Below are 14,208 nucleotides of genomic sequence, written 5' to 3'. Positions count from 1 at the left end.
CTAGTCGGTTTTGCAGGAGAGCGAGTACACACACAAGGATATGTGAACCTGCTGACAACCTTCGGAACCTCTCCCAACACAAGGAGAATTATGGTCCGATATCTCCTCGTAGAAGCCAACACGTCCTACAACATAATTATTGGAAGGCCGACGTTGAACCAACTCGGAGCAGTGGTATCTACCCCACATCTCACCATGAAGTTCTTAGGGAATGATGGCAAGATCATCTCTATCAAGGAAAACCAAAAGACGGCTCGGCAGTGCTACGTCGAAAGTCTGAAAGTTTCTCCATCCGACGAGCGCTGCCAGAGAGATCCCCCCACAGTGGCTCAGATCACCCACGTGGACATCACTGACCTCGACCCGAGGTCCGACTCCCATGATGAATGACCGAGTCCCATCGATGAGCTCGATGACTTACAGATCGGGAAGCTTCCTGGGCAGTGTAAAAAAATTAGCAAGCAGTTGAACCCGAAGTTACAGCAACAGCTCGAAGCTGAAATCTCTAAGAACGGAGACCTCTTTGCATGGTCCAACGCCGACATGCCAGGTATAGATGCTAACTTTATCTGTCACAGGTTGGTAATCCACAAGGAGGCAAGGCCAGTGGTCCAAAGGAAGAGGAAGGTCGACGGCGAAAGGCGGGAGGCCATCATCACCGAGACGCAAAAGTTACTGAACGCCATCTTCATCCGTGAGGTCAGATACACCATGTGGCTGGAAAATGTGGTATTGGTAAAAAAGAGCTCGGGGAGGTGGCACATGTGCGTCGACTACACCGACCTGAATAAAGCATGCCCCAAAGACTCGTACCCCTTGCCGAGCATCGACAGGCTGGTTGATGGAGCATCCGGGCACGCCCTGCTCAGTTTCCTTAACGCTTACTCCGGGTACAACCAGATCATGATGTACCCACCAGACGAGGTGCACACATCATTCATCACCGATCATGCCAATTACTACTACAGATTGATGCCCTTCGGTCTCAAAAATGCAGGGGCCACCTACCAGCGGCTGATGGACAAGGTTTTCCACCAGCAGATCAGACGGAACATAGAGGTCTACGTCGATGACATGGTGGTCAAAACCACCTCAGCCGAAGCTCATGCTGCCGACCTGGCCGAGGTGTTCAGCCAGATCAGGAAGCACAACATGCGCCTCAACCTAGAAAAGTGCGTCTTTGGCATCCAGGGAGGTAAGTTCCTCGGATTCATGATCACTAACAGGGGGATCGAGGCCAACCAAGAGAAGTGCAAAGCCATCATCCAGATGTAGAGCCCTCAAACTGTGAAGGAAGTCCAACGTTTGGCGGGAAGATTGGTTTCCTTGTTTCGTTTTATCCCTAGGCTGGCGGAGAAAGCAGGGCCTATCTTCACCCTGCTGCATAAGCCGCAAAATTTTGAATGGACGAACTGGTGCGAAGAGGCTTTCAAAAGCTTCAAAGCCTTCCTCACAACCCCGTCAATCTTACAGAGGCCGGATCACAAAGCCGACCTCCTCCTCTACTTGGCCGTAGCAGAGAACGCCATCAGCGCAGTTATAGTACAAGACCACCAGAAAGTGCAGACGCCAATCTACTTTTTTAGCCGAGTACTGCAAGACACGGAGAAACGGTACCAGCTGATCGAGAAGCTAGCGCTGGAACTTGTTACCGCAGCTCGGCGTCTCCGACCTTACTTCTAGAGTCACCAGGTGATAGTCAAGATCGACAACCCAATCAAGCAAATCCTGCAAAAGCCAGAGCTCGCCGGGCGAATGATAGCATGGTCGGTCGAATTGTCTGAGTTCGGCATCTGATACGAAAGCCGCGACGCTCTAAAAGCTCAATGCTTAGCTGACTTCGTGGCCGAGCTGACGCCAACCTCGGTCGAAGAACCACAGGTATGGACTTTGTATGTTGATGGGTCGTTCAACTCTAAAGTTGGCGGTGCAGGTATCATATATTGGAAGGTCCAAATCAAGTCACCTTGGAGCAATCCCTCAAGTTTAGCTTCAAAGTGACGACCAACCAAGCGGAATACGAAGCACTTCTCGCAGGGCTAAGGTTAGCCCATGACTTCGGAGCATAGAGAGTGACTTGCAATAGTGACTCCAAACTCATGGTAGAGCAGCTCAGCGGGACATACCAGGCCAAAGATACTCTTCTGCAATGATATTTCCATGTGACATCACAACAGATCTCGTCCTTCGACGAGTTCACTATACATCATGTACCGCATGAACAGAACACCAGGGCTGACCTCCTATCAAAACTCGCTAGCACCAAACGCCCTGGACAACATCAGACCATCATCTAGGAAACCTTGCATTCACCCAGCCTAGACGACAAGGTCGTCAACACCAGTAACAGCGAAGACCAGGGATGGATGATAAGCATGTGGAACTACTTGAAGGCACGAGTTTTACCCGAGGATAAAGATGAAGCTCAGAAGATGAGGATCAGGTTGGCTAAGTTCGTAATTGTTGGCGACGAGCTATTCAAGCGTGGCATCTCCACCCCACTACTTAAATGCTTGACTGCACCTCAAGCGGCTTATGTCGTCGAGGTGATCCACCGGGGAATATGTGGCATGCATTCCGAGGCACACTCAATGGCGACCAGGGTGCTCCGAGCTGGATACTACTGACCCACTTTGAAGTCGGATTGCCAAGCCTACGTACAAAGATGCAAGGAGTGCCAACAGTTCGGCAATAGGCATCGACAACCACCTGAAACTCTCCACCAGATGATGTCGCCGTGGCCTTTCGCCCAGTGGGGAATGGACATCCTAGGACCATTCCCCCCAGTAAAGGGTCAACTCAAATTCCTCCTGGTGGCAATCGACTACTTCACCAAGTGGATCAAGGCATGTCCCCTTGCTAAAATACAAAGTAAATTTCGAGCGTGTTTTCGCACCACGCAAACAGGCGAAAACTAAGCCTAAAGCATAAACACAAAACCAAAGGTCCAAATAAACTCATCAAAAGCACAAGTTCAAAAGCTCAAAGAAAATGATATATACAGAGCAAGTTATTAGGTTCAAAACATGAATCCAAACAAAAATAAGCAGAGAAAAATAAACTAAACTATTACAAAGATGGCCTAGGCGGAGGCATTGTCGCTCGAGCTATCTTGAAGGTCGTCCTCCTTCACCAGCTTTTTAAAGCACACCTCTTTCTCTACATGCATTGCCGAGAGCTCGACCCCAGGCGCGAGCAACCTCGCCTGGCGAGCTGCCTTGAGGAATCCCCTCTTCTGCTCGAACAGGACAGCTCGCTTAGTTCCCTCGAACTTCTTCTCCAGCTCCGCCTTCTCCGCGACCATCTTCGCGAGGTCCACCCTGAGTGCGGCGACCTCCTCTTCTTTCCAGCCGAGAAGCACCTCGTCGCAAAGACGCTTCTCAGTCGCCACCACGAGGTCAGCCTTCAGGGAAGTGACCTCGTCTTCTAAGGCACGCACCCAACCTCGGGAAGAATTGGCGAGCTCCCGCAGCTCACTCGCTTGGGCAGCGTGAGTCTCATTGGACCTCAGAGCAATCTCTAAGGACTTCTGAACCCTCTCCACCTCCCTCCTGGTAGCTTGCAGCTCGGCCTCGTTCTGCATCTTAGCATCCCCAAGAGCGCCCGCCAAGGCCCGGTTCTCTTCCTTCAAGGCTTTGTTCTCTTCCCTCAAGGCCTTGGCCTCTTCCTTCAAGGGCTGAACTCGGCCCTTCAGTTTTGCCAGGTCCTCCTGCTGCTTGGACCACTTATGCTTCCAGTGGTCCACGATAGCCATGGTCCTCTGTAGAAAGACCTCGGCAACATCAAGGCCTTCCACGGGCCCGACCTCTTCAATCATTCCCTGATCAGCTGAGCTCAGCAAACCCTTGGGGAAGAACTTCTCAGCGGTCACCCCCGCACTCCACAGCGAATCCATGTCGGTCGAAGCACTCACATGGTCCAACTGCACCTGAGAGCGATCCTTCCCAAAGCGATGGGCAAGATATCAGCTCTGGGAGGCCCCTTGCGACGGACCGGATGATGGCACCGAGACTGCAGGCGTAGCTGTCGGGACCTCGAAACTCGGCCCCTTGTCGCGAGCCTCAGCAGTAGTAGAAGCGGTAGCAAGTGTTCCTTGCTCAGCAACAAGGGCGCCTGCCCCTGACGCCTCTGAGCTTGGAGCCACCGAGATCTCGGCAGCGTTCCCTGCCAATAGAAAATGGTCTTATGTCAGAAAACAAAAGAACAACATAGAAGAAAAACCACAAAAGATGAAGATACTAACCTCGGTGACCTGAGCAACTTGCTCGGCGGCCTAGGCTACCTCCTCGGCAGCCACCTGGGGAGCTCCCTCGGGCGGAGGACTCCCAGTGAGATCAACCGCGTCGGCGTCGGTGGCTTTGGAGGTCACCTCTTCAGCACTTCGAGGGGCAGAGGTCTCCCCCGACCTCTTTCTCTCCCTTCTTTCTTTTTCGGCGGGTCTCCAGGGGGGCCACCTCCTCCTCTTGAGGCTCTGGAACTTCAATTTCGGCGATGTTGTAGCGGTGCTTCAACTCATGCCACTTGTTCCTGCCCATTATGCCTACAAACACAAGAAATCAAATACATCAGTAACAGAAACCCTTACAAACCCTAACACTTGAAAAGGACAAGATACTCACTCTCTAGACCCCTCTCCTTGTACGCCGAATTAGCAAGCGATAGGACGAGCTTGCAATCCAAGGGACGAGGGAACGCCTCAAGGTTTGCAATAACAACGGACTCTGAAGCCGACAATTGCAAATTCTCCACCCCGTGAAATCTAAACGGGGTTGGCCGCCAATAGAAGGGGAGCTTCGGCAACCCGCCAAAATAGAACACCCCATCCTCCAACGGGTTGACATCCACAAGCGCTACCTGGAAGAACTCTTGTTTAAAATTTTTATACGACTGGGAGTAAAGGGAAAGTAGACCCCCAGCCTTACTCCCACTCAGGGACATCAAGCCATAAGGAGGAACACCCATTTTTAACTGGTAAAAATGGAGAAAAATGGGCAGAGACACCTCTATCCCCAAGGCCGAACACAGGACTTGAAAAGCCCGCAAAAAAAACCCCAACTGTTGGGGTGCAACTGGTAAGGTGCCGAGTTGATAAAATTCAAAAAATCACACTCAAATTGTGAAAAGGGAAGACACACACCTAAATCCCTAAAAATACATTGGTACAGATAAAAGAAAGGAGGGTCAGAAGGACCCCCCATATAGACACGCTCATCGGGCCAACAAGGCTCGAGCCGGATGAACTTGGAGACGGAAAAGTCACAGATCCTATGCGATTTTCGCATCGCATTGATCTCCAAGAACGACCTAAACACACTCTGAAACTCTCCCATGTCACTCCTGACCCAGTCGTAGCCAGGAATGCCGGGGATGGGCTCCTTAGGCTGGTTCTCCGCCTTTTTCTTTTCAGCGGCGGCCGTCCCGGCAGCCATCGCCTTGCCGCGCGCCTTGCCCTTGCCCTGGGCAGGCGCAGAAGAAGCGGCACCACTATTACCAGCCATCAAGAAGGGGAGAAGATTTGAGAAGAAGGAGAAGATAAGGAAGTCGAAGTACCTGGTACTCCTTTGACAAAGAAAAGAACAAAAATCAGAGAACGAAACTCGGTTGCGGGAGAAGGCGACGGAGGAAAACGAAGATGGCAAAAGTAGGAAGGCAAAGAAAATCGGCGTGCTCAAGAAGCCAGAGAAAAAAGAGAATGCAAAGAGTAAAGTGGAAGGAGAAAGGGGCGAGAGAGAGAAAAGGAGATCCTCCCAAATTCAAAACGGTAACAACACGTGTCAGTGAAAAGACAAAACTGACAACGTATTAATGAGGCCCCATCATGATGAGCACTACCATCATTGCGCAACCGTCATGCCCATTAACGCGCCAACCTCGCATTTCGAAATGTGAAACGACAATTGTGACACATGGCATCTTGACAGGCAGGCGTACGCGAAAGGTCACGGCCCCTTGACGAGCTCGGTCTCAACTCCTCGACCTACGGTCTTCGAAGCTCGGGGGGCTAGTGTACTATCCGTACCGCTATGCCGAGCTCGAGCTCGACATCACAGCGCAGGACGACCTCGGACACTCGCTGGGAGACCTCGACAAAGACGAGATCTGCTATCTAATTAGGTCATAACTGATCTCAGGCTCAAGGCCCAACGAAACCCTAATCCACACAAAGGTACATGCATTACTTATACGAGACTGATACTCCCACAAACACTAACTTTAGCATTGAAGTCTCTTTTGCAGATACCATCCCCATCTTTGAGCATCAAACGTACCAGCGAAGGAGGCTCGCCGATCTTACCTAGCAGATCATCCCCTATGACCGATCTCCGGTAAGAACAACTTGTTTGTTTTACAAACAACTCGAGAGAAAGGAAATAAACCATTTCTACTTAACGTGCCTAAATTTTGTGCCAAAAAATAATCTTAACTTTTTATTCAACATCAGATTGTGTGTCACGATAATTAAAATGTCAAATATGAAAATCTAAAAACAAATGAGAGATTACCTAAATCATGCATAAGTAACCCTATGATTTCCAATATAATTGTCTCACGTATTGAATTGAGTTAAAATCAAACAATGTAAATAGTTTCAACATGAATCAAATATTTTCTCCATGCAAGAGAGAAAAAGAGAGATTACCAGGTGTTGAAATGAGCATTGGGAGTAGTTGTAAATGAGCGACGATGTCCTACTATGAATCAAACATTCTCTCCACTTGACTCCGAAGAGAGAGAAAAAGAGAGATTTCTAAATGTTAAAATGGACATTATGGATGAGAGTGGTAGTAGATGCAAGGACGATATCTTCCCTACCACTACAACAAAAATTATTTTTAATAACAATTGTTTAATGGCAATAATTTAATTGCCACTATTTAATTATATAATAAAAATATTAATGGCTAATATATAATAGCCACTAAAAGTGTATTTATATTACACTAAAGTTTATTATTAGCGACAATTATTTATTGAAAAAAACTAGTCCCACATCGATTAGAGATAAGATAATTAAATAATATATAAGTGAGTAATAACTATCACTTTATAAGTTGATTTATAGGGTTGAGTTAGACTCTTAATTCACTATAATAAATTAATATCAAATCACCCACTATTATCAAGTTCAATAGTGCTATAAAACAATTAGAGAGCAACTTTCACCTTATAAATCTCACATCTCTTAAGAGATAAGACAATTAAAAAAATATATAAATAGAAGACAACTATATAACACTACAAAAAATTATGTAATTAGTAGGGGTTTTTTTCTGGCGGTTTCAGAAAACCGCCACAAAATACTATATTTCTGGCAGTTATTTTAACCGCCACAAAAGAATGATATTTTCAGCGGTTTAAAACCGCCACAATCTTTATATACCTCTTCTCTCACACGTGACAGCCATTTCTTTATTATATTATTTTAAAAAAATAAAAATAAAAAATAAAAAAACTTTGTTCCCTATTCTTTTCTCACGTCATTCCTTCTCTCACTCACTCCCCGAGTGGCTTACTCCCAATCCCTCACTCACTCCTAGCCCTTATTGCTTTCCTTCAATGGCAATTCACACCCAGTCACATTCTGGTAAATTCTCCAATTTTTTTTATTTAAAAAAAATAGATAAAATGTTTTGAAAAGAGACATGTTTCTCAAGGAAGGACCCAAGGGGCAATGAATGGTTATAGTTTTGCAGAAGTTGTTGATGGCAGTGCTATGAGACTAGATTCAATTCATTCGCTCCTCTCTTCTCCTCAGAGAAATTGAATCAATCAAATTCAAATGGACGCTGTCAGAAAGCAAGTATCGAAGCTTCGGGAACAGGTCGCTCGCTAGCAACAGGTTCACACACTCTTCACCATATCCTTCACTTTCTCCGTTCCTTCTCTGAATTTCGTTATACCTTCTCACGCTTTTCGTTCCGTTTGCTATGTATCGTTGCTATTTTTCGATGCAATTTTCGTTTAACTCCTCGTAATTGTTATTCTCGTGAATATGAATCATGTTATACTGCAGAGTGTTGGATCTAATAGAATTCCGCACTTGCATTGCGGAAATCAATCAATAAATAAAACGTTGATTAGAGTTGAATTTTAAATCGGTGTCTTATCTTGCTTACGCGTTGAGCTCGGTAGCTAAATTCAGCCTCACCGAGCAATGCGCATGTATATGTTTCCATCTCGATTACGGACAAAACTTAGATGCATTTACACATCGGTGATGCATGTACTTTTAGTGTTCTTCAATTAAATTTGGTGTTTCACAACATAAAAATCACATATACACTACTACAATACGCATATTTTACATCGGTTCTTTAAAGGTATTTACATCGGTTCTAAAACCGATGTAGAATAAAGCGACGTAGAAAATATATACATTTTTACATCGGTTCTGAAAAACCGATGTAGATTTAAGCATAAATCTACATCGGTTCTCCAGAGAACCGATGTAGATTTGTTCTCAAATCTACATCGGTTCTCTAGAGAACCGATGTAGATTTCATTTTTTTTTTAAAAAAAATTAAGCTTATTTTTGCACCAATAGAGCCACAACAGAGCCCCTTTATGAGTTTCTTTAGCCTCTCCAGCACTCTAATATAATCAGATTCAGATACACCATCCCCTAAAGCTGCAAGTCCTTCATTCTGCAACATCTTTATAAGCTTTTTATTGTACAACTTCAACTCCTCCTGGCATCTAGAGGTGTTTTACCTCTTCGAGGCACCCACCGCTTGCGCTCCCCAGTTAGGCCACCCTCTGCAATATATCTATTTCAATTAATAGCAATCAACACATTAAAAAAACAAATCAACACTAATAAGCATTAGTTCAATAAGCCTATCAACTAACACATACTAGATAAGTGATAGAACATGCCTGCATTAAATATATAGTTTAAATTTAGTTGTCGTGTACTCTAATTAAATTAAAATAATAATAATAATAAAGAATCAGAAGAATTTTGTATATGTTGGCTTGCATTTTGCAATGGGTAAATAGAAACCTGGTTATACACCATGGAAAAATAATATAAGCAATAAGTGACATATATATAATAATCATAGTACTCGAGGTAACGAGATTGATCACGCTGACTAATCAATGTTAAATCATTTTGATTTCATTTTCAAAATTATTGCAAAAAGAAAAATGTTAAAACAATGAACTGTTTAATCTTTTTATTTTTAAACAGCAATTGGTGCCTATGATGCATATGGCTCCGGTGGCAGCACAAGTCCAAATCCCCTAGATTTTGAAGCTAATGTCAGGTATATAATAATAAATCTATTTTTTCTTTGTTGGGTTTGTTATTTTTTAAAGTCTCTTATTTCGTTAGTTAGAACTATATACACACAATTTACATAATTTTTGTGGTATTTTGAATGAAGAACCTTTTAGTTTTACACTGTAATTTCTCTTTATGCTGATAACTCGTAAACATGTTTATTAAACTCTAATTCACATTATCCTTTTCTGGTTTCTAACAGGGCAAGATTTTATCCCAGGGTTTCAACTGCTTTCTTCATGAAGAAATTAGTTGGGAATCAACTTTGCAAATAACAAGCTGCTGTAGCTGATTGTTAAGGAAAAAACATCATGTTCTAATATATTTACAGCATATTCTTAGGACTGCTACTTATTTTGATTTCCCCTATTTTTCCAATATAGGCTACTACTGGTATTTTTAGAATATTAAAGTTACCCCTGGTAGGCAAACTAAGCTGCACACAAACACAAAAACCATAGAAAAACAATTTACGGATCAAGAGGTAATTTAACGTGCATTTAGTGTGCACACTGCTCTTTGACAACATAAAAATAATCTAGATGAAACAACTAATTGAAATAAAAGAAACAAAGAAAAAAAAACATGTCAAATTTTATAATAATCTCAATTCAGGTTTCAGTTCCCTAGCTGAGACTATATAATAATTATATATGCAAACATAAATAAAATAATTAAGTTAGATCAAAATAATAATAACAAGTTAACAAAAATAACCACAACAACATAAAAAAATAGCAACTCTTGCTAAATAGAAACAATACCTAGCAATATAATCAATCTCATAGCAACAATAGCAACAATGGATTTGGTCAAAACACTCCAAATACTAGCAACAATAGCAACAAGATAACCTGAGTACAGAAAAGTAATAATTAAATGATCGACTCATCAACATGAGCAAGAATAAACAGGCAAAAAGAATTATATACAGGAAGTTACTGCAGTAATGTGTGAAACAGACAGATTTTTTAGGCAAGGTACCCAAATTATGTTTAAATCATACCGCCAATTGAGTTGCCAACAAGGTGGACTGGTTCATCCACAACATTTAACAATAAAATCTCTCAATAGTTCAGCCCACAAGAGTACTATTTCCAGATTCAGCTAAACCACGTATGTTGTCACGGTAATGCTCCCAGAAGGCACCAAAACCATGCACAAGAAGAACAGCAAGACCATCTTCACCAGCAAACTCACTGCACCTGCTCCGGTCTCACCTGATAACGAGCCTAATAAACAAAAAACAAAAACAAAACACCGCATTTAAACATGCAAGTTCAGCTACGCATTTTCACAAACACCTTACACACGGTGTTCAAAAACACACCTTCATCCATCCAACCGCTCCGACCCGACCAGCTTCTGATTCCACTCAGTATAGACTGAGGCGACCCGGCCAAGGCATGAGCCATCTTCTGATGGGAAGAGTGAGCTGTTCCTTTCTTGTCCCACTCGACTTTAAAACTTGCAATTGGAAGAAGAAGAAAAAATGATAAACAAACACCTATAGCACGAGATAACACGGCTAACAATGATCCTAATCTAAACAAGCCCAAGTATAATTGGTGCAGAGCAGTAAAGTTAACAGGGAAGAGCGAAGACTGACCATAAGAGGTGAACGTTAGGGAAAGAACAGGGCCACAGTGAGCCTGCCAAGACAAGCTTTCCTTAAACCGATTGCTCCAATCGTAGTTGTTACCATCATCCAAACCCTCATCATCCATCTTCTAGCACCTAATCTTCCCATCCCTGTGTCCACTGCAACCCAACCTGTTCCCCTCGCCCGCAACCAAGCACAGCGTCGGCGAACTCCACACCCACTCCCAAAACGGCGCGCTCTCCTCGTCGCCGCTCCGCACAATGCCTCCTTCTCCAACGCCGCACCACGACGAGTAAAGATCCTTGAAGTTCCAGAACCGCACGCCGCACTCCGACGCCGCCCACAGCTGCGACTCAGTCGCCGCAATGCTCCGCAGGAAACGCCCAATCTAAGATTTCATCCATAGGCCCAAAGGCCCACAAGAGTGATGCGGGCTGTGACACAATAAACTAGGGTTAGGGTTGTTGACGTTGTGAGAATGGTGGAGGAGGAGACTGGTGACGCGGAGGCGAGTCTTGACCTAGACGATTGGGAAGAAGGAGACCTGGCTTTGGCATATGGCTTTGAGGCACTACATCGGTTATTTTGAAAACCGATGTAGATATACTTGTAAATATTTACAACCCTGCCACCGCACATTTAAATTTACATCGGTCTAGTTAAAAATGATGTAAAATGCTCACTAATTACATCGGTTTTATATATAACCGATGTAGATTTGCTTTATATTCAATTCATATTTACGAATATGCCACCGTATCTAATTTTTACATCGGTTCTACCTAAACCGATGTAAAATTGACGATGTAAAATAATGATTTTGTAGTAGTGATAGAACTATATCTAAGATTTGTCTTTCATTAATTGTGAAGATTTTCATTTCCCTTTTTGTTCCTGTTTCTCAAAGGTTACTTCGTTTTGATTAGTTCATTTGAATCATTTCTCAATTATCAACTTGCTAATGAAAATTCAGAATTATTGCTATTTAGGTTGTTCTGAAACAGTTTGGAGGTGGCAGTTATGGAGGTTCAAATAATGTGGTTACCGATGGAGTGGAGCTGCAGCTACACCAGAAACTTGAGAGACTTTATATATCAACACGTGCAGGGGAGGTTAGTTGGTTCTTTGATTTCAATTCTTTGTTTCCATTCAAAGTTCCTGTTGATTTATCCCATCTCCCTTCGGTTGATAATAGCTTCTAATGTGATTTCAGCATTATCAAAGGGATATTGTTCGTGGTGTAGAAGGTTATATTGTTATTGGGTCCAAGCAAGTGGAAATAGGTGCATAACATTGGTTATGAAGCTTTTATAAAAGTTTGTTGTTGTTATTTAGCATAAAATATTGTTGTTGAACTCCTATGCATGTTATGTAACAGGCGCAAAGTTTTCGGAAGATAGTAGGAAATATGGTGTAGAAAATACATGTACCAGTGGTACTACATTGTGTAGAGCTGCACTAAGTTTTGCACGAAAGTTTTTAAAAAGTATTTAAATAATTAGTGCATAACTTTTCTGATTTAGGCCTAAGGGGTAGGGTTGTGAATTGTTTGAAATTAGTCCCTTGTTGGTGAAGGAAGGCATTCTGTTCTATCCTGTTCATGTAGGAATTTAATATATTTTCCCCATTTTATTATGTGCTATACATAGTAAATGATCCTTTTTTTCAGGTAAAGAAAGTATATGGTGAGAAGATTATGAATATTGTCCATGATACTATAGTCGGGTGTTGCAAGATTTACCATTGCAGGTGATTTATTGCTATTTTTAGCAGGGAAATTGAAAGGTAGCCTTTTTTCTTCTTAATCATGGTACTGGTCGATCAATAGCTGGTATTGTGTTAATATTTTATGAGATTAAATGAGGTATTCTATCACAGGTTCTGTGGTATTCACCTTTTATATGTATACATACACTGGTGCATTACTGAATTGATTTACGGCTTTAACAAATCTGTTCCTCAGTACCAAATTACCAATAACAATGGAATTTGATATGGGGAACATTGGTGGTTATGAGGTGACTTTATTTGGCCTAATATCAAGTTGGAACTATATTGAAGATTGTAAAGTTCAAATGCAATCAATTAGTGTCATATCTTATTAATGTGTTCCTAGCCTCAATTCTAATTCTGTTTTCTTGTTGGGATGGCTGCAATCTATGACGGAAGCTCTTTAAATCATTCACAAAATTCAAATCTCACAATTTTTTAAATGGACAAAGATAGCTTACTTTTATACAATGGTAAGAAAATGTCCAAATTTCCTTCCACACCCAATTTGTCAGTTTTTTTCCTTGCATTATATCTTCTGTTTTTGTTTTAATTTGAAATTAATGGCTTATTTCCAGGTCAACTTTACAAGGGTGCAATTGGGTATTCCAGCAGAATTTGTTTGCAGATTGACACTCGCAATGATGTTCCCTGTGTCAGTTGCAGCTCCTGCAGTGGTTGTCCCTAGACAAGTGAGCTTTCGGTAAATTCATTTTTTTTTCTCTTTTAATTCAATACTATCATGTTTATAAAATAGTAAAATCAATATACCCCCATACTTTGATGTTTGCTATATTTTGTTACTGATTGAGGTCAATTTTTTTGACCCCATCAATTTCTTTATTAAATGTTTTGTTCTAGCCAAAGGTGATATAATTGAATACAATCATCAGATGCCAGCTGTTCAAGTCAGAACAACCAGTGCTCTTACACTTTCCAGTATGGAGATGGTAGTGGGACATGAGGCTATTACGTGCCAGACATGATGCATTTGAATGTTGTTCTTGAGGGTTCTTTGACGACAAATTCTTCAGTGCATGTAGTTTTTAGGTAAAATTGCTATTTTTTGATATACTGTCAAACTTATATTTCTTTTGGTGGTTTTTAAGTAAACAATGTATATATGCTAATATGTACATATATAAATAATTCACTGACCAAACATAAGTCAATTGCAAAAATTTCCTTGCCAACCACGGTTTTAAACAGCCAGAAATGCTTAATTAGGAAAAATCTAGATGAATTTTGTGGAGGTTTTAAACCGTCAGAAGCTGTAAAACAAGCAACATTAAAATACGGTTTCTGGCGGTTTGAAACCGCCAAAAATTGATTGAATTTTCTGGCGCCCAAAACCAGCGTTTACAAAATCTGCGCCACAAACCGTTTTTGGCGACCGTGGACCCGGCGGTTATTAATGACGCCGGTAATGCTATTTGTGGCGGTTTTTAACCGCTAAAAACCGGTAAATTAACCGCCACAAATCACATATTTTTTTGTAGTGTAAGTTATGAATTTAGAAAAAAAATTATAGGAATAAATTATTTAAAGC

At 42.3% G+C, this 14,208-nt stretch overlaps 1 protein-coding gene and 1 long non-coding RNA gene across 15 annotated transcripts; one reads left to right on the top strand and one right to left on the bottom strand.

Moving 5' to 3' along the window:
• The first annotated feature begins 7,457 nt into the window (after positions 1–7,457).
• Positions 7,458–13,820, top strand: LOC109811822 (uncharacterized). Of its 12 annotated transcripts, XR_014432401.1 has the most exons (8): positions 7,460–7,585; positions 7,687–7,840; positions 11,879–12,001; positions 12,103–12,172; positions 12,559–12,674; positions 13,059–13,132; positions 13,238–13,362; positions 13,553–13,820. It is a non-coding gene; the product is annotated as an uncharacterized LOC109811822 (long non-coding RNA). The 12 variants fall into 12 exon arrangements; XR_014432400.1 differs by having other exon boundaries at positions 7,459–7,585; positions 13,059–13,362; XR_014432405.1 differs by having other exon boundaries at positions 7,459–7,585; positions 12,559–13,132; positions 13,238–13,351.
• On the bottom strand, positions 8,217–11,487 carry LOC109810777 (uncharacterized). 3 transcript variants are annotated; one of them, XM_083070819.1, is made up of 5 exons: positions 10,896–11,487; positions 10,617–10,745; positions 10,293–10,518; positions 10,051–10,140; positions 8,217–8,757 (listed from the first exon to the last, which is right to left on the bottom strand). In XM_083070819.1, the coding sequence occupies exons 1-3, from the start codon at positions 11,011–11,013 to the stop codon at positions 10,394–10,396; spliced, it is 372 nt and encodes a 123-aa protein (XP_082926945.1). In that variant the 5' UTR covers positions 11,014–11,487; the 3' UTR covers positions 8,217–8,757; positions 10,051–10,140; positions 10,293–10,393. The 3 variants fall into 3 exon arrangements, 2 of the variants coding, with proteins under 2 accessions (XP_082926945.1, XP_082926946.1); XM_083070820.1 differs by lacking the exon at positions 10,051–10,140; XR_002240790.3 differs by lacking the exon at positions 8,217–8,757 and having other exon boundaries at positions 8,772–10,140; positions 10,617–10,753; positions 10,896–11,484.
• Positions 13,821–14,208: the final 388 nt, after the last annotated feature.

Source organism: Cajanus cajan, chromosome 3, assembly GCF_000230855.2.
Source record: "Cajanus cajan strain Asha chromosome 3, NIPB_CcT2T_4, whole genome shotgun sequence".
Classification (NCBI taxonomy): domain Eukaryota; kingdom Viridiplantae; phylum Streptophyta; class Magnoliopsida; order Fabales; family Fabaceae; genus Cajanus; species Cajanus cajan.
Note: the sequence above shows the minus strand (reverse complement) of the source record. Positions and strands in the feature narration are given on the sequence as shown.

What these genes read in the sequence shown, in the direction of transcription:
- LOC109810777 (XM_083070819.1), bottom strand. Translation starts at nt 11,013, where the DNA reads ATGGATGATGAGGGTTTGGATGATGGTAACAACTACGATTGGAGCAAT. An exon ending in CCTAACGTTCACCTCTTATG is followed by an intron (nt 10,746 to 10,895) that starts GTCAGTCTTCGC and finishes CAAGTTTTAAAG; the next exon opens with TCGAGTGGGACAAGAAAGGA. An exon ending in GAGCGGTTGGATGGATGAAG is followed by an intron (nt 10,519 to 10,616) that starts GTGTGTTTTTGA and finishes TTTGTTTATTAG; the next exon opens with GCTCGTTATCAGGTGAGACC.